This window comes from Simochromis diagramma, unplaced genomic scaffold (assembly GCF_900408965.1).
Source record: "Simochromis diagramma unplaced genomic scaffold, fSimDia1.1 OVJJ01000321.1, whole genome shotgun sequence".
NCBI classification, from domain to species: Eukaryota; Metazoa; Chordata; class Actinopteri; order Cichliformes; family Cichlidae; genus Simochromis; species Simochromis diagramma.
Genome location: NW_024386772.1, coordinates 3,597,654 through 3,624,344, shown reverse-complemented (window position 1 = coordinate 3,624,344; position 26,691 = coordinate 3,597,654). Strand labels below are relative to the sequence as shown.

At 41.9% G+C, this 26,691-nt stretch overlaps 4 protein-coding genes across 5 annotated transcripts in view; 1 reads left to right on the top strand and 3 right to left on the bottom strand.

The window, feature by feature from the left end:
- Positions 1–1,689: 1,689 nt before the first annotated feature.
- rpl27 (ribosomal protein L27) lies at positions 1,690–5,276 on the bottom strand. Its single transcript, XM_040043287.1, has 5 exons — positions 5,225–5,276; positions 4,648–4,730; positions 3,604–3,773; positions 2,097–2,207; positions 1,690–1,779 (listed from the first exon to the last, which is right to left on the bottom strand). Exons 2-5 carry the CDS (start codon positions 4,726–4,728, stop codon positions 1,731–1,733), a joined length of 411 nt encoding a protein of 136 aa, XP_039899221.1. The 5' UTR covers positions 4,729–4,730; positions 5,225–5,276; the 3' UTR covers positions 1,690–1,730.
- A 3,402-nt stretch (positions 5,277–8,678) lies between these two features.
- rundc1 (RUN domain containing 1) lies at positions 8,679–13,425 on the bottom strand. Of its 2 annotated transcripts, XM_040043175.1 has the most exons (7): positions 13,410–13,425; positions 12,667–13,195; positions 11,954–11,962; positions 11,511–11,669; positions 10,100–10,298; positions 9,917–10,009; positions 8,679–9,758 (listed from the first exon to the last, which is right to left on the bottom strand). In XM_040043175.1, exons 2-7 carry the CDS (start codon positions 13,066–13,068, stop codon positions 8,896–8,898), a joined length of 1,725 nt encoding a protein of 574 aa, XP_039899109.1. In that variant the 5' UTR covers positions 13,069–13,195; positions 13,410–13,425; the 3' UTR covers positions 8,679–8,895. The 2 variants fall into 2 exon arrangements, with proteins under 2 accessions (XP_039899109.1, XP_039899113.1); XM_040043179.1 differs by lacking the exon at positions 11,954–11,962.
- An 801-nt stretch (positions 13,426–14,226) lies between these two features.
- The window catches only part of grna (granulin a), an 18,725-nt gene continuing 6,260 nt past the window's right edge, over positions 14,227–26,691 (bottom strand). Inside the window, 14 exon segments of the mRNA XM_040043140.1 lie at positions 14,227–14,974; positions 15,708–15,965; positions 16,069–16,305; positions 17,616–17,921; positions 18,711–18,947; positions 19,141–19,377; positions 19,630–19,866; positions 20,060–20,296; positions 21,913–22,003; positions 22,005–22,150; positions 22,404–22,640; positions 22,841–23,077; positions 23,331–23,567; positions 23,768–23,865. Coding sequence (XP_039899074.1) covers positions 14,831–14,974; positions 15,708–15,965; positions 16,069–16,305; positions 17,616–17,921; positions 18,711–18,947; positions 19,141–19,377; positions 19,630–19,866; positions 20,060–20,296; positions 21,913–22,003; positions 22,005–22,150; positions 22,404–22,640; positions 22,841–23,077; positions 23,331–23,567; positions 23,768–23,865 — 2,939 coding nt within the window. The 3' untranslated portion in view covers positions 14,227–14,830.
- The window catches only part of rpl3 (ribosomal protein L3), a 22,163-nt gene continuing 20,321 nt past the window's right edge, over positions 24,850–26,691 (top strand). The window contains exon 1 of the mRNA XM_040043200.1: positions 24,850–24,882. Within this exon, the coding sequence (XP_039899134.1) occupies positions 24,862–24,882 (21 nt within the window). The 5' untranslated portion in view covers positions 24,850–24,861. The remainder of the gene's footprint in view (positions 24,883–26,691) is intronic.

The window sequence follows — 26,691 nt, the reverse complement described above, 5'->3', positions numbered from 1 at the left end:
GCAGGGGGAGCTGCATTCAAAATTAACAAAATGCTGCATTTAATTCCTGTGGGAAATACGGAACCTTACATCAGCTGCGAAGCACTTCATGAGAGGAAAAAATAATTCAGATATTGGAACATCTTCAAGTTTCAGATTCATTTAACTTCTGATATAAATACATATAAAAATTACGTCATATTTCCTTTTCTTTTATGTTTTAGCGGTGATGATCAGTCCGCACATGTACCGTATGCCAGCGTGTTTTTTAAAATTAATTATTAAATTAAATTTTTTTTTTTTAATTTTACAAACCAAAGAGACAAATATATTTTTAAATATAATAATGTGGATGGTATTCGTTAGGGGCAAATCTAGGAACTTGAGAACAGGTATTGCAGTGCAGACACATTATGTCAGGATCAAAGCACACACCAGTCTGATCTGATGATTGCTGACAAATCCAGATATTTCCTGTATATTTTTATTTTATCTTTGTAAAAATATTGTTTCAGCCATTTTCATGTTTTTCAAAAACTTAAAATATTGTTTTTCACTTGTTTAAAGTTCATCCCCACATCAATCATGTTTACACCTGTAACCAGTGATCAATTATATATTTTATTTATCGTTTACTCTATTTAATTTATAAAATATGTGTACACACACACACGTAGAAAAATATTTAGTATACACATCCAGAAATGCATATACTATTATATATTGTACATATATTTATTAGTTTCAGATGTAGCCATTCTTGTATTTTGCTTGTTTACATTATTGTATTTTGCACAACTCTGTTGCTTGTGAAGCTCGCACACAAGAATTTCACTCACATGTGCTGTACCAATGTACCTGCACATGTGATGTGACAATAAAAGTGATTTTGATTTGATTTGATTACTTCAATATTAAAATGTTGAACAAATATTCAATATTTAAGATTTCTCATGTGCAGTTAAGTTTCTTAAAATCAAAATTAGATTTTCCTGAAACTGCTAAACACTAAACAAATTGTCTGATGAGCTCTGATCACAATACAACGTACCAACAGCTAAGTGAAGATTTTCTATCATTAGTCTGCCTTTAATTCAGATGCTTAAAAAAAAATTAAAAATGAAAAAGCAACCACATCTCACTGCCACATTCATAACACCCTCATTGAATGTTCAAGTATTTGAGTCATACTCCTCTGAAAGTTCCCGAGAATCTCTCATGCTAAAAATGTTCATTGAATAATTAGTCAGGCTTACATTTTGTTCAACCTTTAAATTTGTATTTAGCTGTTCCAGCTGATCAAATTCACACAGAAGCAGCAGTGAATGATTTCTTTCAGCAGAAAATGTGAACTCATGTCTGATTCCAGTATCAGTCTTGTAAATGTTCACATTATTGGTGCCGTTTAGTTCCAACCACTGTTAAAAGCAGGCAGCAGGCAGCAAGATATCATACAACCTATTTCAAAGATTAACAAAAGGTGAGTGATGATTTTGTGCCAAGGTCAGACATCTGCACTACGTTACAGGGTAATTTGGTGCGACTACATCCTCGTAACCAAGAATAACTCAGATTACTTTTTCAGCAGCTGGTGAATATTACAAGTCTATTTCCACAGTTTTCCCAGATGGAATCCTTAAGAATATTTCATGAATTTTCAGTATGAGAAAACACACCCCACCCCACACAAACACGATGAGTCAAGAGTGAAAAATCAGTTTTTAAACATTTATTTGTGAAACCGAGTGAATTTAGAATCTGAGCTTCTGGAAGAACCACTTGTTCTTGCCCGTCTTGTACCTGAAACAACAAACAGGAGGTGAAGTCATTTTCTCTGATCAAACAGAACAAACATCACTGATTACAATCTGGACGTGCACACACCAACTGCTTGCTAAGAGGAAATTACAAAAATGTATCAAAGAACGGGTTTATTTTGATCATAACGGGATCTTTTTTCCCATGATTGTGCTGCCGCCGGACTTTTTGTCCACTTAACTCTACTTTAGAAAACATACTCATTTTGAAATCACGAAAGATGTAACCCTGATGTACTTTATTAAAATCGAAACATAAATCCTCTGATGTTAAATCAAGAGGAAATCAGGGAGACTCACCTCTCCTCAAACTTGACCTTGGCCTCCCGCCTGGCTTTGCGTTTGAGAGCTGGATCCCTGAAGACGTCCTTGTTCACAACAGTTTTGTCCAGAGGAATATCCACAGAGTATCTGAAGGAGTAAAAACATGTTAAAGACTTTTTTTTAATTGACACCAATGGCTGACGGCAGCTCGCTCTGCTGAGCACCTTCATACCTGTACGATATGAACAATCAGTATCGCTTTACTAGCTTCCAGATTCATAAATTACAAATGGATCATAAACCTGCTCAATGTTCAAGTCGACGTTCTCCCTCAGCGTCGCATCAACTTTGTTCAACGTTACACTGAATCAGACACATCAAGCACTTAAAGCAGCCTGTGTGGGTGAAAAGCCACTGATGTCAACCAGCAACTAACTGCTGTTTGATAAAAATGACTCCTCTTGTTCAACATTGTTCTGCAAATTACAATTTGATCACATCTTCGATCAACAGCTGAACATCACATATTCCTGCATCAGAGCATCAGCAGGATGACTGTCAGACCTTTTTATACCTCATTCTAAAAATGAAAATCACTGGACCAAAACTATAACTGGCCCACGTTCTGAAAACCAGGCGCCAGTTAAGAAATAAATAAAAAATTAAGCAAAATCTCTTTTCGTCATCAAGATAAAGTTCTATAGTTTTTATAGGTTTCGAGCACCAAAGATGTCTGAAGAGCATCTGTTCAGATAAAGTGACAGCAGCGTTTAACAGACCTATTTATGTACTTAAAGGGATCAGTCATTTTACGGAGCAAAACAGCCGTCCTAAAAAAACAGACTGCTTTTTGCTTAAGTGGCTCGTTCACCCTGAAGTAGTAACAATTATTCAGATCAAACGCATAAGGCAAGTCAAGCATGTTGGTCGTTTAAAACAAGTGGATCCAAAAGAACAAGCCGCAAAGAACAGCTGTTAACAGCTGGAAAGGACAAAAAGCAACAAAAACATCTCCAGTAATAAAACTTTGATCTGAAGACGCCACACATTCCAGCTCTCTGCTTAAATAACTGCAAGCAATATAATATTTAAACTTCTAATGAATGCACAGTTCAGATTCAGACACGCACTGTATTTATTTGCACCTCACCGAGTTTGATGGGTGGATTTATGAATATGAGACTCACAGAAACTGTCATTACACAAGTTTCACAATATTGGTTATCATTGATTATCTGTAAATGTCTTCACAGACACATAAATAATAATGGGAAGAACACCGTGTCAGATTTCAGCCCATAGATTTGATTGGATTTTTGAAAGAAGAATAACCAGCCTCCTCAATTAAACTCAAAACATTTAATCAACCAGATGTTTTTAAAAATGACAGCCTTTCTTGATTTAGCATTAATAATATGGTATCCAATCATGTTACAGCTGTTGGACACTTTTTATAAGACATTCCAAAAGACTTCATCTGTCACCACCACTTTATTTTCTTTACAGGAAAACCTAATTATGTCAATGCAGATTAGACACTGACCTGGTGGGCATGAGGTGGTTGTAGTTGAACACCTTAACGAAGGCCTTGATCTTGGACCTTTTGGCGATCTTCTTCTTGCCCATGGATGTGGTCACCTTACGGGGATAGCGGTCGATGCCGGCGACCAGAGCGTGGCTGTAGGGGCGGTCAGCGGTGCCATCATCAATGTTCTGCAGGCAGACATTAGCAGGAGGATGTGACATCAGAGACACGAAACACTTACAAGACGAAAAGCTGAATTACCACTGCAGTATGTATTTGAAGGCAAAGAAATGTATCAGTGTTTCCCCACGTATCAGTTTTCCTTTAATGTGCTGCCCACCCAAGTAAAGCCAGTTAGAGCAGTTCTGGTGAGTTACCCAGCCTTTTATTTTATTTTTCTTTCCACCTGAGGGAATGACACCATCTGGTATTGTTATCAGAGTCACTATACTTTTTTTAATCCCAAAGGAAATTATGTAAACTCAGTTTCTTCCCATCTCATGTTTTCCCTTCCAGCTGGTCAGGTATGTCGTAGCATTCCAATTATCATTCAGCTACCTTAACTATGGACTTACGCCAACTTGACCATCTTAGAATATCTTCTGAAAAAGAGATGCCTCCTTCCACACAGCACACACATGTGTGTACAATTCCAAACACTACTAAAGCAAAGTCAGTTTAAGCAAGGAGCTTGAGCTGTGCTCCACAGGCAACATGCTCCCCAGCATCCACAGAGATATTTACTCACCACTTTCTAGTTTTACATCCAATATATATACATGAAGTGATGAGCTCTGAGCACAAAGCCCAACTGTAGTTATAACAAAACGTTTGTAGGCTGTCTTACTGAAACACATGGGAAACACTGAATACACGGACTGTAATAGGACTTATTTTCCATCCCTCATCACATGGCCTGAAAACTGTATTCTTGGAAATTCAACATGCAGACAAATGGCAATTTGGCTTTCAGATGGACAACTCTGGTAAGAGCTTGGTGTGTACATATTCAGACACATGTGCCATACAATCAGCAAACTCCCAGAAGCTCTTCGGTCTTACCTTGACGATGACAGCTTTGCGCCCAGCGTAGCGTCCAGCTAGGACCATCACCACCTTCCCAGGCTTCATGAACTTGCCCATTTCTGCCAGAAAGAGAGGGCACATTTGAACTCAGTGTCAATATCAAATCAAACCCGTCAATCCGCCAACACGTCTCCAAGTCGGCCTCTCGTTTATGCTACATTAGCATTAGCTTTCAGCTAGGCTAACAGCTTTCAAGCTGTTTTCATTTTAATTATTTTGCTCGGACACATTATTAAGTGCACCGCATGAGCCCCTTTTACTTATAGCAAAACTAATACAGCTCAATAAGATGCCTACACACATAAACAGTCGGTTCAATGGGACTCTGAGCGTCTACACATCAAGGAAGCTGCCATGTTGAAAAGAGCACAGCTGGGGACGAAGCGCTGCGATAAATCTGCTCATTTTCTTTCTTTAGCAAACAGAATCTACAAACTAACGGCCACATCTGAACTAACAGAGTCGGTGCCGTCTATGTATCATGAGAAAAATGATAAAATTAGGCGCATTTGGAGCGATGGATGAAGATTGTTTGAAGGGAAATCGCACTCACTGATGCTGTTCTACGGCCACCGCTAACAGGAAAGGAAGTCCACAAGGTTTAGCTGAACTTTGACCCATCGGTCTGCCTACGTCACATCCGTAAGTATCAGCAAGCGACTGTTTTTTTTGTTTATTAATTTTTATTAAACAAAAAATTCACCAGAACTCGATCATTAAATAAAAGTTATTATTTTAGCACTTCTTTTTAAAAATAGAAACCTAAAGAAAAAAGACACCAGAGGCGGATTATTAGCTTTCTTTAGATTTTCACCGTATTGAACAATTTTCAAGTTATTTCAGAGTAAAAAAAAAAGACGTGGGACACAGAAATGTTTCAGTCGGTGGCATAGAGACTCAGTTATGAAATCTAAATAAGAAAAATTAGTGTAATTAGGGTAACAAGAAAAATCAGGTAGATTTATTATTATTTTATTATTTGCACCATCTGCAGCAGCATTCAGTCCCCCGACAGTCATCCACATGCTTTGCTCCATTAAACCTTGTGTGGTGTTCAAATGTTTGTTACTCAGATATTGTTGGCGGGTCTGGTGGACCCAAGACATTGCTGAGCTAAGTCACTGAAGCTCTCGGGGCAGACAATCTTAGGTTGTGCATCACCCTTGATTTGCAGCTGGGACTGAGTATGAGAAACTATAGATCCTTCCCATAAGACAGAGGGGTAAAATGTGCATTACAATTATTGTTGTTATCCATGAATTTTGAAATTTACTGCTTTACAAAAAAGAAGGAAATAGCAAGAATTTTGACTTTTTTCTCAGAATTCTGGAAAAGAAAAAAAAAAAGACGTGCCCACTTTTTTCCCCACTGGCCCTAATCCTCTTCCATTCATACTTGGTTCAAATTTGTGTATAAAAACATAAAATTAGTCTATTTTCCTCATAAACAAGAACATCAGTTTTAAAGTTTTTGATAGTTTTCTAAAATATTTGTGTTTTCTTTTTCCCGTGACAGGTGCTTGAAATGTCACATTGTTTGAACATTGTGTGGCAAAAAAAAAAAACAGGAGCAGAGAGGCAAAGCACGCACACACTGAAACAGGAAGCCACATATGAGGAGGACAGGGGGAAGGGGCACAATACCTCCACACTCACTGTATATGATCCCCAAGTCGAGTGGATGCAAAGTTTGGATGCAGTTTCACTTACTGGTGAAGAAATCATCAATCAGTAGACAGAACTGAATGCATCCATGGTGGTTTATTGTAGGAGTTTGAAGGGAAACTGTACCATTAACTGCACAGACACATGAAGCTGTAGATCTGATTTAATTTATCTCGAAATTCCTAAAGAAATTTCAGTAAAATCAGTTAATTCAGTGAATCAGAAACCTAACCCAACTGTTCAACCAATCCACTGCTCTGCATTGCTGATGGGTACCTGTGCAAGTGCAGTCATTTGGCTTAAAGTTATCCTGCTATCACAGTGTCCACTAGAGTGACTGCTCCCTCCTGTCTTTGAATACCTTTCATTCATATTAATGCATTCACGATCACATTTTACCAAGTCTTAAATGTACGCACTCTGGTGGCTTGAAACTGAAACTGTTTTTATTCAGCTTACTTTTTCCTCTTCTTCAGTCACTCTCATTTGGATGAGCTGTTTTCAGACAGCTGCAACCCACAGTCTGCTCAATCTGTTGTGCACAGCAGGACATAAAGATTGGATGCATTCTCATAGCCAGTCTCTCTTCAAAACATTGGCATCAGAGTCTAATCTATAGACTGTAGCTATAAATAAATAACCCAGATTAAGCCATCTCCCAACAGGCATTACCATTAGGCTTTTAGTAACAGAAGAGATAAAGCCTTGTGAGAAGCTCAGCAGTTCATTTATTACATTTAATTCATTTACAGACAAGGTTCCATTAAATAAGATTAAAAACTAAAAGATAAACATCGTTCATATCCCAATATATAATAAAACATAAACAGATGACCCAGTGTTTCTACTGTTACCAGACTGAACTGCTACAGTTACAGTACAGCTGCTACTTTAACCCTTAAACTGTTGAGCTAAGCTATTGAATAAATAAATGTGTGTCAATACATAAATAACACAACAGCTGAACAAAAAGCAAAAACAGGGGAAAGAATGAGAAAACCATAACAAACCTATCCCAAACACACTTTGCTATTCACGTAACACATGGTGCACACATGGTCTCGTGCAGGAAACAAACTCAGAGGTTTGATACATACTTGTGGTCACAGGAACACTGAAGCTTTAGTCCCAGAAACAAGACTTAAACTACACTCAGTTTGCAGGTGCAGTTCACCCCAAAATCAAATTTACACAACAGTCCTCTGGTGTTTAGTGCGATTTGTCCTTCTAAATGGTTTTGGTTTGCAGCGGTTTAAGAGAGATCCCTGCTCAGCTGTAGAAATATCTGCTTATGTTGAATAGAAACTAAATGACACAGTTGGTCCCATAAATGGATTTTGCTACTATATATGAATTACTATTCAAATGTTTGAAGATCATGACCTTCCCTACTAGTTATCCTTTGTGTAGGAACCTTTTACCTTCCACTAAACTAGTTCTTACCAAAAATTCTTGGTAAAATACCAGGCAGGAGGTGGGTGCAGCAACTGTGCAGTCTGGCCCTCGTCCTGAAGTTAGCATGTCACAGGGTCACAGGGTGGGGGAATTCCCAATGAATCTCACGATGTTTTGGCTTCAAATCATAACAAGCAGCACTAACAGCCAAACGATAGCATATAGAAACTCAATTTTGGGGTGAACTCTGACTTAATAGCATCTACGGTTTATACATTCAGTTATATAGGACGCGCAACTGAGCTGGTCTCAGGATGATGGAAAAAAACAAAACAAAAGTTTACATCCTACAATTATGTCAGTTTTGGGATATTCTCATCCATATGAGCTGGATTCAACTACACCTGAAAGGAGGAGGAAAGCAGCAGTTTATACAGGGTCAAAATGCTTTTTCAAACCTGAAACACCAGAAGTGACACCAGCTTCATCTGCTACAGCTGCATATTTCTTACATAACACCACCCACATCTGGGTTTTCCTCAGCGGAGGAAACCATATCGCACGTTTTCCTTTACGGGCTGACCTAAGTGCTGCCGTTTAGCCAGTTTGCTACACATGATTTACCAGCTGAATTATTCATTCGCAAACAGAAGCCACTGCACTTTTCACTGAGAACAAGCACCCGTGACAGCTCTTGTTTACCATGGAGAGGCCACGGTAGAGCAAACTTCCCGCTCGTTCATTTGCTTCCTGGATTGTCAGACTGGAAATTACAGTAGTGATTACTGTAAAACTCTCACACAATGTTTGCTGCATAGCTCAGGCCACTAACAGGTACGACAGGGGAATGATACAGTATGATGAGCAGCACAGGTCGCTAAGGTCAGGAAGGCTAAAGATGAGGTAATCTCCATCTCCACAATAAGGCATTTTTACAGTACAAGCAGCTGAGTCTTCGATATTTTAATATAGCAGGAATGCAGACTAACACGACATTATCACCCATGCATGTAGTGTAGACATCACATACTTGCACTTAACTTTAGAAGGGTTGCTGCTTAGATAACCTTTAAAAGGCTACATACTTAAAGCAAAGTCATGCTTTTGGTCCTGAATGTTTGGTAAGAGCAGTTTAGTTCAGCTGATAAAACAAACACTCTCATCCTCAGAAAGCATCTTTAATGTTCTTCAGCTGCCGAACAGCCAGATCCACAGGGAGGTTGAACCTGAGGTGGCTGATGCGACCCAGGATGCGCAGGGCTCCTTCGAAGCCGGTCTGCGCCATGTAACTCCACGAGTGATAGTGCGGGTGTATCAGAGTGCCCGACTTGCACAGCAGGTTGAGCCACGATACGAGCCGCTGCTCATTCAGAGCCATGCACACCAGAGCTTTGAACTCCGAGTCCGGTCCTCGCTTGTAACGTCCATGCTCCTTCAGCACAGTGTGAATGGCCCACAGCAGAGACTGCTTAGGCGTGACGGTTACCGGGCCGCTACCAACGTGCAGGCCGAAGGACTGAGAGAGCTGGCGGGCCGGTGACTCTACGAAGGCCTTCCCGTTTTTGGAGTGGTAGTACTTCACAAAGAGTTCCCATGGGTGCATGGTTTGTGAGACCGGTCTGTAAGGCAGAAGGCAGGAGATGGGTGCCAGCACTACGCTCATGGTCTGAGAGGGTGAAAAGAGGCCGTGAGCCAATAAGTCTTTCAGAGCAATGGCCAGCTCCTTCCTCACAGACGTCGTCAGCTCGTCTCGGGCCCCCAGTGTGGAGCTGCTGGTGTAATTGACCACGTGTTCGACAGATGGGTGCCTATGCGATCCCAGAACTCGCACCTTCTCCACAGCTGCCTCCAGACGCTGCAGCAGGGGTCCGTAGTCCTGCCCGCACAGATCCTGAGGCCACATGCTCTGGGGGACGTGTCCGGTCGCGCAGCCAAATTGGCTGGCAGCGAAGATTTGCAGCACGGCCAGGGCCTTCTGGATCAGCTGCAGGCCGGTCTCTCGCATCTTCTGGGCCTGCTCTGGGTCCACTGCAGCAGGAAGAACCACAAGAAAAACGCATATTAGGAACGCACACATTTTAAAGACTTTATTTTACAAACGCTACAAAGCAAAAAAAAAGTACCCTGTGTTATCAAAGCTACAGTTAAGAAATCTCTGTATACAACAAACACACAGAGTGTCCGACCTTTCTTCTTTGCTCCTGGAGATCTGGTATTGGTCCCTGCTGCGCGTGGCTGCTGGCTGCGTCCATCTGACAAAAGAGGGTTCCCCACCTCATCTTGTGGAAGAAAATGTCAAAGTTATCATGTGAATGAAATTAAAAATGAATCTCATTGCTAGTAAAACCACGGCTCAGAAGGCTGTGTACCCTGGATGAAGTTGATGAACATCTCCAGATCCCTGATTTGCGTTTTGAGCTGCTCCACCAGCTGCTCTTTGACTCTGGCTGGGTTCACTATCTGAGCGATGGCAGCGTCCACTCTCTGCCTCAGCTCCTCAGGTGACAAGTTCCCGATGTCCTCGTTCAGGTTTACATCCAACTTTTTGATCAACTCGTCAATGATGACCTGGAAAGCACAAGACAGGCTGAAGCTTAAACGCCTTTTACGTATTGTCACTGCCTCCAAGAGGGAGTAGAAGCTTTTGAATGTTAAGGGCATTCTTAAATTTAAACTTGATGGCTGTTTAAATATGTTGCTGTTGAAAGTTGCTTATTTGCACACTCAACAGATAAATGACCTGTATTTGTATAGCGCATTACTACTCCCTAAGGACCCCAAAGCGCTTTACACATCCAGTCATCCACCCATCCACACACTGGTGATGGCAGCTACATTGTAGCCACAGCCACCCTGGGGCGCACTGACAGAGGCGAGGCTGCCGGACACTGGCGCCACCGGACCCTCTGACCACCACCAGTAGGCAACAGGTGAAGTGTCTTGCCCAAGGACACAACGACTGAGACTGTCTAAGCCAGGGCTCGAACCGGCAACCTTCCAGCGAACTCCCAACTCTTGAGCCACAATCGCTCCAAATTTGGCCGATGACATCATGGAGATCACTTCGACTTTCTCATGTTTGCATGGCTTCATTCAGTGGCATCACTAACACACAGTTCAAAAGTCTAATGAATAATGGATTGGCTCAGCTGAGAAACTCTTTTGCTCTTAGAGCTTATAGTCGCAAATGAATCTGTGGAAATGTTGTACTTTAAAAAAAACCCCTCATTTTAAAAAAAAACAAACCTTCTGAACATAATGTGATCTCGAGCAGGTTATCTAAAAGTGATCTCCCCTAGATAAAACAGCCATCTTCCTGACAGCGAAATCTTTCGCTTTAGTCTCAAGTTCCTCACCCTTCCAGATCAAACCAACTTTGATTTCCTGTTATAACCTTCAGATATGCTAACAAAGAAATGGCACAAAAATAACTCAAATATAAATATAACTACTTGTACAGCTTTGTGATTACAGGATAACCTCTGTACTTTTTAATAAGTATTAATAGGTATGAGAGAAACAGCTTATCCTTACAAAACCTGGGGCACGCTGAGGTCAGATATTTGACTTGTTCCACCTGAGCTGAAACACGCAAACATCACATTATATTGCTCAGTATAATGTAATGTTTATGAAAGTACTCGAAGACACTTCAGACGGTGGAAGAGCCTGAAGTTTTTATTTGCACTTTGGTGGTTGTAAAGATTAAAAGAGAAACAGGGATTGAAAACCTGTAAACAGCATTTAAGTGCTGTGATGTTTGCATTGACACAAACCCACCTTCTGTCTCTCCATGACGACGGACTGCGGCAGCGAGTCGTAGCTTCCCTCCTGGTAGGCAAAGCGCTCAAGATCATCCAGCTGCGTCTTCAGCTGGAAAATGAGATCCTTCTGTTTTTCCCTCTGTGCTTCCAGACGTTCCCTCTTCTCCCTCTCACTCTGACAGGAGAAAAACACAAACAGTCACTCTAGATTTTACAGACAGGAGGAGCTGACAGTGTGAGCATCACAACACTGAAACAGCATGTAACAAACAGACACCAGTGTGGACGCTTTGCCAGCATCAACAAACGGAAATTTTGTTCCCAGCATTTTCCAGTTAAGATGAAAACACACAAAAAAAAACAGAATATTTGGGCCACTTCAAGGTCTGACAAACACTGAACAGGACTTTTACACAAACCAAACTCTCAACGAGACATCAGGTATCGCTTCATACTCACCAGATCGCCCTGCAAGCAAAGCATGCAACAGGGGAGACAAAGAAAAAGGGCTTTTAGGTCAAACACATGAGGAAAATCTATAGTCACACACACAGCAGCTAACGAGGACACAAGGCTGTTGCCGAAGAGGGGTTAAAAAGAAGAAGAAGAAAAGGAACAAAGCAGGTGGTTTCAATTTCCCTGTGCAAACACAAGCCTTTATTAAACAGATTGAGATCTGCTCGAGGCATTTTTATTGAGCCTGCGCTGCTGTGACTCACACGCCTGTGACAAAAGACAAAAGGAGACATTGTTTTTCCATGAGAGATGAGAGTTCTGCAGGAACACACAGGTGGGCGCAGCAGCCAATCCTGTGATGCAATAAAGACACTTTAATCAGAATAACTGGCTGCTAGAGAGTAAATGTGCGCATGTTGGGCAGTTTAATAGCGCTATGAGCATTTACCCATCAGAAAAGACAGAAAAGGAGGAGGCTGGAAAACGAAACCAATTAGTACAGGTATGCAATGTTTATCCAATTTTAATGCTGACACAGAAACAGCTTTTCAACCTTTTGGTACAAAATACCAATAATATACAGCAATCCTAATATATGGAGTGAATGTGAGTAATAGGAATCAATTACAGAGCAACACAAGGAAATATTTATTTTAAAATTATGACACTTCTCGTCTGCGCACTGTCTGGAGGAAGTATAAAATCAGAGTCCTCACCGAGTTCTCCAGCTGCTTGGTGTCCTGAGCCCTGCAGCCCACCACATGCGGGCATCCCCTGAAGGCGAACTCCTCCAGGTCTGCCAGCATCCTCTCCTTCTCCTCGCTCTGTGCGTGAACGATCTGCTTCAGTCTGAACTGGACCTGAGCGAAGTGAGAGGTGAGTGCGAGGAGAGAGGAGTTTAGTAAGTCCTGCTCCTCCTCGAGCCTCCTCAGCCGGGAGGTCATTTCCTCCTCGCTGGCCGACGTCGAGCATCTCTGCCTCGAATGAGCGCCGCTGCCGCTGCCGCAGCTCCCGCTCTCATCCTCGGGGCTAGCCACAGCGCCCACCGGAGCCCACCGCTCCCCTGCTCCGGCTAGCACAGCCTCGCTATCCGAGGCTGACAGCTCGTCTGTGGACATCTTTGAACAGCCGACCTCGCTTCGGAACCGTGTCCGCTTTAATGTCGACGCTTGGAAGATCGTTTATTTTCTAATGCCGAGCCGAAAACAAGTAGAATCAACACAGACGGAACAGGTGCAACGCCATCTTAGGAGGAAGGATGATTCATACGTCAAAACGCAGGCAAGTCAAGTAAACGGAGTCAATTGCCGGAAACTGGGCTCGCATGTCTTCAAAATAAAGGCTTAAATAAACGTTTAACTTAATATCGGAAATACATAAATGCATAAAAGGATGAGCTAAATGAGCTAAAGGGACCCCGTTGGAAATGAAACTTTTAATTATATCTTGCACTGAGAACCGGAGGAGCAGATCAGCTGATCACATTCTGCACTCAAAGGAAAATCTACTGGACCTCACAAACGAAATAATTCTGTGACTTACTTTTCATTAATTACCCCACCTGCCAAATCCCATTTTAACGTCCTTCTATATATTTATACAATGTATAAAACACACCATTACTGCCAACATGTAACTTTAAGCTTTCGATTAATGTAATAAATAATTTCACAGTTCATTTGAAGTGTCGTATTTTATCATTTGTTTTTAAATATTTTATTTTTATTTGTTGTTTTAGCTCTTTAAAAAATCAGTTTTGATATTTAATCAAGAAACGTACTTCTCCGGGTTAGACTATTATTTTGAAACGTAGGAGCGGATGTTTGGATTTCCACTTAAGCTGTAATTTTTACTGCAGGTAGACAGGAGGCAGCACGAGCCCACATAAAAGCTGAAATCACGGTTTCAAAAATAAAAAAAAATAAAAGTAAACTCTCCAGCAGTACGACGTCAGCCTAAAAAGTGAAATTCTGTGCCGGAAGTAAGGATAAGGGAAAACAGGCCAGGTAATCTTTTACGTGAAATTGTAGTGGACTTCCTTATTGTAACACCTGTTTTCTTTTTATCATTTGCATGGCCTTTTTGAAATGTGACAAAGGAGAACAATTATTTCTACTTATACCAAAGAACAAAAATATATATTATAATGTTATTTATTTCAGACATTGGCACTGTAAAATAAATATAAAACTAAATATAACAGCATTCATAAACTGCATTTTCTTTTTTCACAGCCCTTTCTAATGAACCACAATAAGTGACTGGACAACTTTTAATAATGTCACTTCTTTTTTATTGATTTAATGGATAATGTGACACTTTGACAGGGTAAGATCACCCAAGCATGAATTTCTTCACCTTTGCCTCATTAACACAGATTACTAATCCAATGCACAAAATTATGAACCCAAGATTTAATGAGTAATTACACCACAAAATCATTAAATGATCAGACTGAATGTTCAGAATGATGAAAGATATTGAATCAGGTTTTGACTGATTGACTATTATTGATAAAGAAATAACCTTTTCAACAGAAGGCAGCTGCAGCAAGTCTTAAAGAAACAGATGACTGACAAGTGGAGTGTTTCGATTGTCTTCTATTGTGGATGGAGTAGAGTTTCAAGTGACAAACTGAGTGTGCTTGGAATAACAAAGATAACTCCTTAAATACATTAGTCACACGGTCATCTATATAATTAGGTGCATTCAGACCAAAATGTTCAACTTCAAGATTGCAAACATCTTAGCAACTGAGGTGCAAATCGTTTTCAAAGTGTCATTTAAAAACAAAGCATTTTGAAATTAACGTAGAATTCTTTCTCCATTAGTGCGTTATATGCAAAAACTAAAACTAGTAACAGTTTAGAGGTGGTGTTTTCACACAATTAGGGCTCTTTTTTTGTTGGCGAGGAACACGTGCCAGTTGGGCCAGTAAAGCTTGGAGTTCTGGATGCAGGAGTTTTCTTCCGTACAGGTGTACCCGGTCGGGCAGCAGTGCTTCATGTTGCTGCAGCACACCGCCTAGAGGGAGGACAGAGGGAGGAAAGTCTGTAAAAAAACTGAATGGTTTACTTAACTCATACACGCTCGCTTTTTATTGGCACAAAACCTCACAATTCAGACGTTGTGATGCTTTATAAGGCATTTTTTTAAAAAGATGCTGCAATGTAAGTACAGATTTGCCTTTTAGTATTACATGAAAACACAACAGTAATACCACTAATTTTTTTTAAGTAGCAAAGTTCTCCTTATGGCTCTGTTTAGAGGCCTACATATTTATACAACATATTAGTTTAAAACCTATTCATGTTAACAGTGGTTTAACCTACTAATCTGTTTACAATGGAGCTCATGTTGAATCTCAAGCAGTGAATATATGTTTACAAACTAATTAGAGGGTAAAATGGTTGAGTTTGCAGTCTGGTAAAAGTTAACCTAACTGTGTAAAGGGTTATAATTTCACTGAAGGATGGAACTGAAATCTAGGGAATTACTGTATATAGTACAAAATGAGGAAATACTACTTTGGCTGTAAAATAAAATTACTTTCATCTGCTGACCTAAAACTGGACTTTCCAGGAGTGATCTCAAAATAGCAGTGAGCCTGAAGGCAGTCAAGAGGTGCAGCCTCCCTTTTCTGAGGTAAGCATATGAAAAATTTTGGAGCCCTTGGCTTACTGACAGTTCTCAGCTCTCCCTGACAGTTAACATAAAGCAGGAGGAAGGAAGCAGGACTAGTTTCTGTAAATCATACGTTAGAAGATGGACAGCAGCCCCAGGAAGTGGCAGAAGTCCTGCAGCAAGTTTCATCATGCCCGCAATTGGTCTGTTCATCGCACGTGATGTCTTTGTGCTTTGTTGGGCTGAGCTGGGGTTGAGGCTCAAGTAGATACACCGGTGTCAGTGGGACTCTCTCCAGCTGCATCATGATGAGCTTCTGGCAGGATCTGGATAAGATGTCACAGGTGTAACCCTGCGGGCAACAGTGCTCCTTATCCGGACAGCAAACAGCCTGCAGACACATAGTTGGTGCAAATTATAGTCCCCAGTTTGCATAGGCAAAGCCTGACCTGATGAGACGGCTACCAGAGTATATGATATTTTCATGCACTCACATTTTTGAGTGGACAGCAGCCCCACTCGCCTGTGAACAGCTTGCAGCAGCTGGTTTGTTCAGGACACTGGCTTGCACCTTCGCACTGGACAGAGTAGAGCTCGGCCTCGTCGCTGGTAATGGCTGGAATCTTGGTGTACCATGGAATCACCACTTCCCCTTTTATGCACGATGTGCGGCTATTGTCACATTTATACTGGTGAGGACAGCAGTGACTCCCATCCTCACAGCACACCGCCTGGGGAGAAGTGAAAACATGAGCAGTGGCTTTCACTTCATCAATTCTGCTGTTTCACTTCTTTTTTCATTGGTGTATATATAAAGGTTATAGAGAGTCTGAAGAAGATGCTGAAATTCTATTCTAGAAACTTAAAGACACATCAGTTTATAAATGACTATTATAAATTCAGAGTGGCAACCAAAATAAAGTTCATTCGAGTTCATTTGAGTGACTGTGGCCTGTAAGCTGCTAAAGTCGCCAGTTCTCAACAGGAATATGAGAAAAGATGTGAAACAGAAAAACAGGATATCACCATGCAAATTAGGGCTAAAGATGATGTCTAGTTGTGCTTTTTTGGGGCTTGATGAACAGGTGACATTCAGTTAACATCTCCCGTGACTGCAGTGTGGGCGGCAGGTTTTTCTTTCATAAGCTTCAAAGGAAGTTTTAGGAATGAAAAAACTCAGCCGGCCTAAAAACTGCTTGGTGATCTGTGTGGTTCCCCCGCCCTCCACACACACACTCACACACATACCTCACACCACATGGTCTAAAATAAACCATCTAATCCTCTTTTAAGATCTCTTGCAACTTCTTCAGGATGTTTTGAATCTTGCCAGGTCCTAAAAGAGGTTGGCTTTTAAAATGATCTAAACTATCTTATTTTCTTGTACTGGATTTTTCTCTTTCTTGTATTGTAGAAGGACAAATAATCTTCAGCTACACAAAAGACATCAACAAAACCACTGTGGTGTAAAAATAAGCTTTTTTTCAAAACCTGGGAAATGTTACTGACGGCCCAAGGTGTGTAATAACTGACAGTGTGTTAGTGTAGAGTTAGTGAAGCATTTCTTTACATATTGGAGGATTAAATGACAACAGCTTTGCAAATGAAACTGTGCTGTACTGCACAACTTATTCAAGCAATATGTTTGATTGGTGTTTGTGGACTGGCTGGTAATCATAATAAACATCAACTACCTCAATTGTGTTGTGTGAAAAAAATTACAAATTTGCATTCTCTCCCAAAACCGCCGTTTATATCAGGAGTGGAAGTATGACTCATAGATGTGACACATACGTGTAAGCATTGTTAGGATGCAAAGTAATAGTGACGTTAATGTTGACTCTTCCAATGACTGCCAATAGAAGCAACCATTTTAGAAAAGATGGACGAGAACAAGACCTTATTGACACTTTCTGTATGTCCTCCTGTCATTATAAAATTAAACTGCGACAAATATGCGCTGGGCTGCTGCATATTGATGTTTAATAACAGATGGAGGAGACACTGGAGGTCAGTGATGCTGTGAAAAAGCAGAGCTCACCTCAGGCAGCGGACAGCAGCCCCACTTTTTAAAATTCTTCATGTAGCAGCAGGTGGTCGACTGAGGGCAGCTGGTGTGGGCATCACAGTTAATCATGCCTTCTTCTTCTTTGTCCTCCTCCTCCGATTTAGCGCTTGTTGTTGGACTCTCGGTTGTAGGCTGCACAGTAGTAGGTGCTTCAGTAGTGAACGCAGGTACCTTCTGTAGCATGGGAGTTGAGCCTGATGGGCCATTGCAAGACACGGCGGTCGGGTCACAGGTGGTGCCGTTCGGGCAGCAGTGTTTGTGATCGTCACAGCAGACCGCCTTTTATGCAAAAAGACAAAAGTGCAGTCAGTCACAGATAGTCAAGTTCAAATACAAACAGAAGCCTGACAATGCTTGGCAGAGCAATGTTGACAAAAATAAAACGGGTTAAATGCAATGTAGATTAAAGATATTATTTGATATTTCTAGAAATACAACAACCTGCTTTTATTTTTTGTCACGCACTACACAAACAAACTGTGTCTGTGCAGAGGCTAGCAAAGACAAGGGTTAGTGCAGTCACAGAACTTTCTTTTGTTTTTAAGTAAAGTGGGTGCAGCAGTAAATCATGTAACACACTCACCGTTACAACGCACTTGTCCAGTCTTACTGACCTCAGAGTAATTTTACACTCTTAACAAGTCACATTTTTAACCACAGACTCTTTATTTTCTGTACACTTTATCTACATCACTCCATCATCAACCACGAAACCACTGCGTCACCGTGGTGGTGTAAAGAATACTCGCTTTACTAGCTGTAACTTAGCCAGCAACATGCTTAGGCATGTATTGGTAGCTTTGTCACTGTAAGTCAACTTTTACCTCATCAATATGATACTCAAGTGGTCTCCAGTTTTTGTAAAAGATGCAGGACATACAGCACGTACAGCAGTTTAAGCTCCTTTAACTAACAGGTTCCTGTTGATAGCTGCATGCAGCCATCCAGAGTGACGGAACTTTAGGTTACCAACAGTTTTCTGTTTGGTGTAAATTTGACATTCTGTGTGTGTTAATAAAGTACTTTTGAGAAATGTGGTCTAAAAACCGATTTCAGTCCAATGCTAACCTCTGGCAATGGACAGCAGGCCCAGCGACCTTCTTGGGTTTTACAGCAGGTGGTGCCATCAGGACAGGCTGCTGTGTGATCACAAGGAACTTTCTTCTCCTCTGCCTTCTGCTTTATGATTGCAGGAAGCTTCTTGGCCCAGGGCACAGACATCAGGCCGCCTTCACAGGTTTGAGCCTCCAAGTTACATTTCTTCCCTTTGGGACAACAGTGTATGAAGTCTTCACAACAAACAGCCTGGAATTAGGGCAAACAGAACACCATCAATATATTTAAAACACCTTAAACTGCAAGTAATTATACATTTAAGCAGAAATGTCTAAATAAATGGCAGACGAGACTCAGTAGTGTGTGTTCGCACTGCACTCCCCTCTCTCCTCCAAATTGAAAAGCATTTAAAAAAATGGATGGATAAATGGTAATACTGTACCTCTGGCAATGGACAGCAGGCCCAGCCACCTTCCTGGGTTTTACAGCAGGTGGTGCCATCAGGACAGGCTGATGTATCGTCACATGGAACATCCTTCACCTCTACCTTCTGCTTTATGATTGCAGGGACCTTCTTGGCCCAGGGCACAGAGATCAGGCCGCCTTCACAGGTTTGAGCCTTCAAGTTACATTTCTTCCCTTTGGGACAACAGTGTATGAAGTCGTCACAACAAACAGCCTGGAAATGAAATTACAGGATAAAAAAACACCTTAAACTACAAGTAGTTACATATATAAATAGGAACTTGGAAACACATGTGAGACGAGGCTGTGTGGTATGTGTTAGCCCTGCAATAGACAGGAGACCTATCCAAGGTGTAATCTGCCCCTTATCCCACCTCATGAGAGCCAGGATAGGTTCAAGCCATTCCCTCATCCATGAAGTGGACAAGTGTTTAAGAATATGGATGTATAGATGGTAATACTGTACCTCTGGCATTGGACAGCAGGCCCAGCCACCTTCTTGGGTTTTACAGCAGGTGGTGCCATCAGGACAGGCTGATGTATCGTCACATGGAACATCCTTCACCTCTACCTTCTGCTTTATGATTGCAGGAACCTTCTTGGCCCAGGGCACAGAGATCAGGCCGCCTTCACAGGTTTGAGCCTCCAAGTTACATTTCTTCCCTTTGGGACAACAGTGTATGAAGTCTTCACAACAAACAGCCTGGAATTAGGGCAAACAGAACACCATCGATATACCAAAATGACCTTAAACTGCAAGTAATTATACATTTAAGCAGAAATGTCTAAATAAATGGCAGACGAGACTCAGTAGTGTGTGTTCGCACTGCACTCCCCTCTCTCCTCCAAATTGAAAAGCATTTAAAAAAATGGATGGATAAATGATAATACTGTACCTCTGGCATTGGACAGCAGGCCCAGCCACCTTCCTGGGTTTTACAGCAGGTGGTGCCATCAGGACAGGCTGATGTATCGTCACATGGAACATCCTTCACCTCTACCTTCTGCTTTATGATTGCAGGAACCTTCTTGGCCCAGGGCACAGAGATCACGCCGTCTTCACAGGTTTGAGCCTCCAAGTTACATTTCTTCCCCTTTGGACAACAGTGTATGAAGTCTTCACAACAAACAGCCTGGAAATGAAATCACAGCACAGACAGAAAGGTGTCAATATACTAAAAACACCTGAAATGCTAAAGAGAAACTGTTAAAAAAATATCAGACGAGGCTGTGGTGTATGCTTATGCCCTGTCCTCGCCTCCTCTGCCTTTTACCCTTCAAGCCTGACAAAGTAAAGCAGTTAGGGAAATGAATTAATAGATGCCCCAGAAGTTTGATTCTGCTCATCTGGACGTAGCGTTTTCAGTGGGAGAAACATTTCATCACTCATCCAAGTGACTTCTTCGGTCTCAGCTGACTGCAGGTTTCCCCAACCTTATAAACAGTACATTTGCACAATGTCTGAAACTAGCCCACTGAATGAACAATGGGCTGTGAGGTCAGTTCCTTGATCGTTACTATGCAAATTGTCATGACTATTGATTAACAACCACTCCAGTCACAGAGAGTTGGGGAAGGCTGTAATCACAGCATTGTACGATGGTGAAAGATGTACCCTTAGACCTCCCCCTCGATTCAGAGATGGTCTTTCCCTTTTCACCCAAATAGCCTCCTTGAATCCCCGCTTAAACGAGTGTTCCTCACTGTCCAGGATGTGTACATCCTCATCACTGAAAGAGTGCCCATTGACCTGTAGTTTTAAATAGACTGCGGAGTCCTGGCCTGACGAGTTAGCTCTTCTGTGTTGTGCCATCGGTTTCGCCATAGGTTGTTTGGGTTCCCCCATGGTATAAATCATGACAATCCTCCTGTCACCTAACAGTGTACACTAAATTATTCTGTTTGTGTCGGGGGACCTGATCCTTGGGGTGGGCCAATTTTTGGTCCACCGTGTTTTGGGGTTTTAAAGCCACAGAGACGCGGCGTTTAGAAAAAATTTGTTTCAACTGTTACGATCCTCCTGACACATAATGGATCACTAAGGATTTTCGCTTAGGCAACCAGTTGTCCTTCTCTCCTGGATTGGCTGGAGCTTTCCTTAGCCCCCTTCCCATTACGAGGGTGATAGATTGTCTGAAGCAGTTACAACAAGGCAATACTGTTGACCGGACTTCATGCCACAGGCTATGCCCGGGGAATCTACACCAAGTCTGTATAGTGTACCGAAGATACATCAACAGGGTGTACATTTAAGACCACTTGACGGTACCTGCATGATTAGGCATGCATCAAGACAAATTAATAGATGGTAACACTGTACCTCTGGCAATGGACAGCAGGCCCAGCCACCTTCTTGGGTTTTACAGCAGGTGGTGCCATCAGGACAGGCTGATGTATCGTCACATGGAACATCCTTCACCTCTACCTTCTGCTTTATGATTGCAGGAAGCTTCTTGGCCCAGGGCACAGACATCAGGCCGTCTTCACAGGTTTGAGCCTCCAAGTTACATTTCTTCCCTTTGGGACAACAGTGTATGAAGTCGTCACAACAAACAGCCTGGAAACAAAATGACAGCACAGACAGAAAGGTGTCAATATACTAAAAACACCTGAAATGTTAAACAGAAACTGTTAAATAAATATCAGGCAAGGCTTTGATGTTTACTTGTGCCCTGCCCTGTCCTCGCCCCTCCAAGCCTGACAAAGAAAGCCAGTTAAGAAAATGGATGGATAAATGGTAACACTGTACCTCTGGCATTGGACAGCAGGCCCAGCCACCTTCCTGGGTTTTACAGCAGGTGGTGCCATCAGGACAGGCTGATGTATCGTCACATGGAACATCCTTCACCTCTACCTTCTGCTTTATGATTGCAGGGAACCTTCTTGGCCCAGGGCACAGAGATCAGGCCGTCTTCACAGGTTTGAGCCTCCAAGTTACATTTCTTCCCTTTGGGACAACAGTGTATGAAGTCTTCACAACAAACAGCCTGGAAATGAAATTACAGGATAAAAAAAACACCTTAAACTACAAGTAGTTACATATATAAATAGGAACTTGGAAACACATGTGAGACGAGGCTGTGTGGTATGTGTTAGCCCTGCAATAGACAGGAGACCTATCCAAGGTGTAATCTGCCCCTTATCCCACCCCATGAGAGCCAGGATAGGTTCAGGCCATTCCCTCATCCATGAAGTGGACAAGTGTTTAAGAAAATGGATGGATAAATGGTAATACTGTACCTCTGGCATTGGACAGCAGGCCCAGCCACCTTCTTGGGTTTTACAGCAGGTGGTGCCATCAGGACAGGCTGATGTATCGTCACATGGAACATCCTTCACCTCTACCTTCTGCTTTATGATTGCAGGGACCTTCTTGGCCCAGGGTACAGAGATTAGGCCGCCTTCACAGGTTTGAGCCTCCAAGTTACATTTCTTCCCTTTGGGACAACAGTGTATGAAGTCTTCACAACAAACAGCCTGGAATTAGGGCGAACAGAATACCATCAATATACTAAAATGACCTTAAACTGCAAGTAATTATACATTTAAACAGAAATGTCTAAATAAATGGCAGACAGAGCTGTGTAATATGTGTTCATCCTGCCCTCCCCTCTCCCCGCCAACCCTGAAATTGACAAGCATTTAAGAAAATGGATGTATAGATGGTAATACTGTACCTCTGGCATTGGACAGCAGGCCCAGCCACCTTCCTGGGTTTTACAGCAGGTGGTGCCATCAGGACAGGCTGATGTATCGTCACATGGAACATCCTTCACCTCTACCTTCTGCTTTATGATTGCAGGAACCTTCTTGGCCCAGGGCACAGAGATCAGGCCGCCTTCACAGGTTTGAGCCTCCAAGTTACATTTCTTCCCTTTGGGACAACAGTGTATGAAGTCTTCACAACAAACAGCCTGGAAATGAAATTACAGGATAAAAAAAACACCTTAAACTACAAGTAGTTACATATATAAATAGGAACTTGGAAACACATGTGAGACGAGGCTGTGTGGTATGTGTTAGCCCTGCAATAGACAGGAGACCTATCCAAGGTGTAATCTGCCCCTTATCCCACCCCATGAGACCCAGGATAGGTTCAGGCCATTCCCTCATCCATGAAGTGGACAAGTGTTTAAGAAAATGGATGTATAGATGGTAACACTGTACCTCTGGCATTGGACAGCAGGCCCAGCCACCTTCCTGGGTTTTACAGCAGGTGGTGCCATCAGGACAGGCTGATGTATCGTCACATGGAACATCCTTCACCTCTACCTTCTGCTTTATGATTGCAGGAACCTTCTTGGCCCAGGGCACAGAGATCACGCCGTCTTCACAGGTTTGAGCCTCCAAGTTACATTTCTTCCCCTTTGGACAACAGTGTATGAAGTCTTCACAACAAACAGCCTGGAATTAGGGCAAACAGAACACCATCGATATACCAAAATGACCTTAAACTGCAAGTAATTATACATTTAAACAGAAATGTCTCAATAAATGGCAGACAGAGCTGTGTAATATATGTTCATCCTGCCCTCCCCTCTCCTCGCCAACCCTGAAATTGACAAGCATTTAAGAAAATGGATGTGTAGATGGTAATACTGTACCTCTGGCATTGGACAGCAGGCCCAGCCACCTTCTTGGGTTTTACAGCAGGTGGTGCCATCAGGACAGGCTGATGTATCGTCACATGGAACATCGTTTGCTGGAGAAAAGACATTGAGAAAAAAATAAATCCACTAATGTTTCATGACTGCCATCGTTGTGAGCCCTCATTTCCACTGACTGAATGTAATAATCATCCTCATGAACCATTTGATAAGTGATAAGAACAACCAGCGAGATAATCATGAGATTTTGTCAAATTTGGAATTGACGACAATAACAGTTCCATGTTATAATTACTAAAATTACCCGGTGCACTCTTTGACCACTCGCAGTGTTATGGAGCAATGTCAGTTGTCAGTGAGTTTGAACACGAACAAAATTAAAGAAAATGAAGACGCCCCAATCAATTAAATATTATTTCTGAGTTATGACAGTAAAAAATGCATATAACATAAAAACTAGTATAATTTACCACAGACCAGGGACACATCTTTAAATATTTTTGTTTTACTTAAATACCTGTCAGTAAAGACATCCATTCTGTGACTAAGAATTCATAAACTCAAAACTGCAAACATTTTAATTGTATTTAAATAAAAGACTAAAACAATTACACGACTGCAAATTAAATATAAAATGTTTCTCCTGAAATACAAAGTCCTGAATGATCAGGGCCTGTCATATGTTATCCACACCTCATAACACCATATTATCCCAATAGTGCATTTCACTTTCGGACTGCAGGTTTACTTGTGGTACGTAGGGTTTTTCAAAGTAGACTGGGAGCCAGCAAATTCCGGCTCCCAGTTTGGATTGAGGGGGCAGACACCGTGTTTACTGTTAAAACATTTATTTTAATAAAGCTTATAGTTCGAGCTGGTTCAGGTGGATCTTCTGCTCCTCACAGGGGATTGTCTGATAACTGGAGTTTGGACTTATGTTTTGAATCGGTGCTATATAAATAAAACTGTACTAAAACTTTAACTGAATTGAATAACTGCCTTGGTCTAAAGAAGCCTGCTTTAAGTCACAAGGGGCAACTGTCCAAATGACTCCAATACGGTCATTTGTGTTGTACCATGATAGAGATGTAATGATGACATTGAATTCAGACCAAATGTTGGAAATATGAGAATGAAGAGGATGCACCATAGTTAAAGCTAATCAGAGATGTGTGTCCTGCTGTGCTCGCTGCACAAAACACATTTGATTGGCTCATGGAGGAAAGATAACTAATTCCTGTCTAAATAAAGATATAACTCATTTATAGTTGGCAGGAACTGAGGAGGAACAGAGCTGTTTTGGGCAGAAGTAATGCAGGCAAAAGCACTGTTATATTAAGACAGCTGCATTCACCACTATTCCTTTCTCTTGTAGCCAAATCAGAGTCAGTTTGGAGCAGTCTGTGTTATATGAGGAAGTATTTACCAATACAGTCACACATACTGGAACAATTTAGATGTCACGCTACAAAAGCCATTCTTTAAAAACAAAACGTCTTCTTTTTCCAAGTACTTTAAAAGGTTGACTGTCAAGTTTGATCTGTCAAACAAACCGTGTGGTGCTTCAGGTTTCTGCCCCTCAGCCTCAGTGTTTTTTTGTTCCATGACATTGCAACAAAAATCATCACATTAAAAATATATATTTGAATTGAAAATGCATATTGGACTAACAGCAGAACCAATGATGTATATTGCCAAAAGTATTCACTCATCTCTCTTCACACGCATATGAACTTCAGTGACATCCTGTTCTTAACCCAAAGGGTTTAATATGATGTCGGCCCACCATTTGCAGCTATAACAGCTTCAGCTCTTCTGGTAAGAGTTTAGATTATTTATTGTTTATTGAAACTTAAAGTTAGGCTGTGGCTGATTTGAGTGACTGGTGAATGCAGACAGGACTGCTAAACTGTTGATTCACAGAACTGGACCTCTTGACCATACTTGCCATACAAAGTTGTTTTTGTTTTTTTAATACACACAAGAATTGACACATAAAAATAAAAAATGTGGCTTTCTGTGTGGTTATTTTGTAGTAACAGCACATCCAAAAAGTGTAAAGTTCTATTCGGATGTTACTTAGCAGGTATCTGTATCTGTGCGTTATTTGTTCTTAGCATTCCGGCTTGTCCCACCAAAATGCTTCCACTGATTTCAGAGTGGGTCTGAAGTCCAATGGGCTATCTCCCACCCACACACTTCCCTACAGTGCGGATCCTCAGGTATCGTGCGTGGGGTCTTTGCTGGGATGGGCCGGGTACACACGGCTCACTCCTTGGCGGCGTTACGGGGCTGAGGGGGCTCGCTCGGCCATTCGGAGTGGGGTGCCCGGTTGCCTGGGTCGGTCACTCAGCACAGGCTGTGGCGGGTACGGGCGCGTCACTGCAACCCCCCTGTTTGCTCGGTGGCTCTGATGAGCCTCATCTGGGACTTCCTCGCTCTACGGGACAGCCGGCTGCCCCTCTGTTGGTCTTCCTTGGTCTCTTGTGTTCTGGGGGCCTCTGGATGTCTGGAGTTTTGATCTCCTCCATACCTGCTTCATACCCTGGAGGACGGGGCTGTGGCCCCCCCACACCCTCTAGCAGATCGTTACATGGAGAAACCTTTGGAATGCAAGCATGCTGATCCACACAGGTATGCACACAGGTGTACACACGGGTATTCACAGACACGGACTACAGCTTTCTTGGCTGCTGCCTCAAAGCACATTGTGCGCTGTCTATCTTGCGTGCGGCACAATATCGTTTATTATTTAGTATCTACTGATATCTACTGCTAGCTAGTTTATTGTGATGGTGCTGTTTTTTTTATTATGTTGCTCTTTGTTGTTTGCTTTCTCTTCTGTTTTTTTTCTCCATACAGGTGACCCAGGAGTTTTTTTTTTTTTTTTTTTGTTTTCTTTCTTCCCCCCCTTCTCACCG

What these genes read in the sequence shown, in the direction of transcription:
- rpl27 (XM_040043287.1), bottom strand. Translation starts at nt 4,728, where the DNA reads ATGGGCAAGTTCATGAAGCCTGGGAAGGTGGTGATGGTCCTAGCTGGA. An exon ending in AACCACCTCATGCCCACCAG is followed by an intron (nt 2,208 to 3,603) that starts GTCAGTGTCTAA and finishes TTACTCCTTCAG; the next exon opens with ATACTCTGTGGATATTCCTC. An exon ending in AAGGTCAAGTTTGAGGAGAG is followed by an intron (nt 1,780 to 2,096) that starts GTGAGTCTCCCT and finishes TTGTTGTTTCAG; the next exon opens with GTACAAGACGGGCAAGAACA.
- rundc1 (XM_040043175.1), bottom strand. Translation starts at nt 13,068, where the DNA reads ATGTCCACAGACGAGCTGTCAGCCTCGGATAGCGAGGCTGTGCTAGCC. An exon ending in TCGTCATGGAGAGACAGAAG is followed by an intron (nt 10,299 to 11,510) that starts GTGGGTTTGTGT and finishes TGTGCTTTCCAG; the next exon opens with GTCATCATTGACGAGTTGAT. An exon ending in TCCAGGAGCAAAGAAGAAAG is followed by an intron (nt 9,759 to 9,916) that starts GTCGGACACTCT and finishes TTCCTGCTGCAG; the next exon opens with TGGACCCAGAGCAGGCCCAG.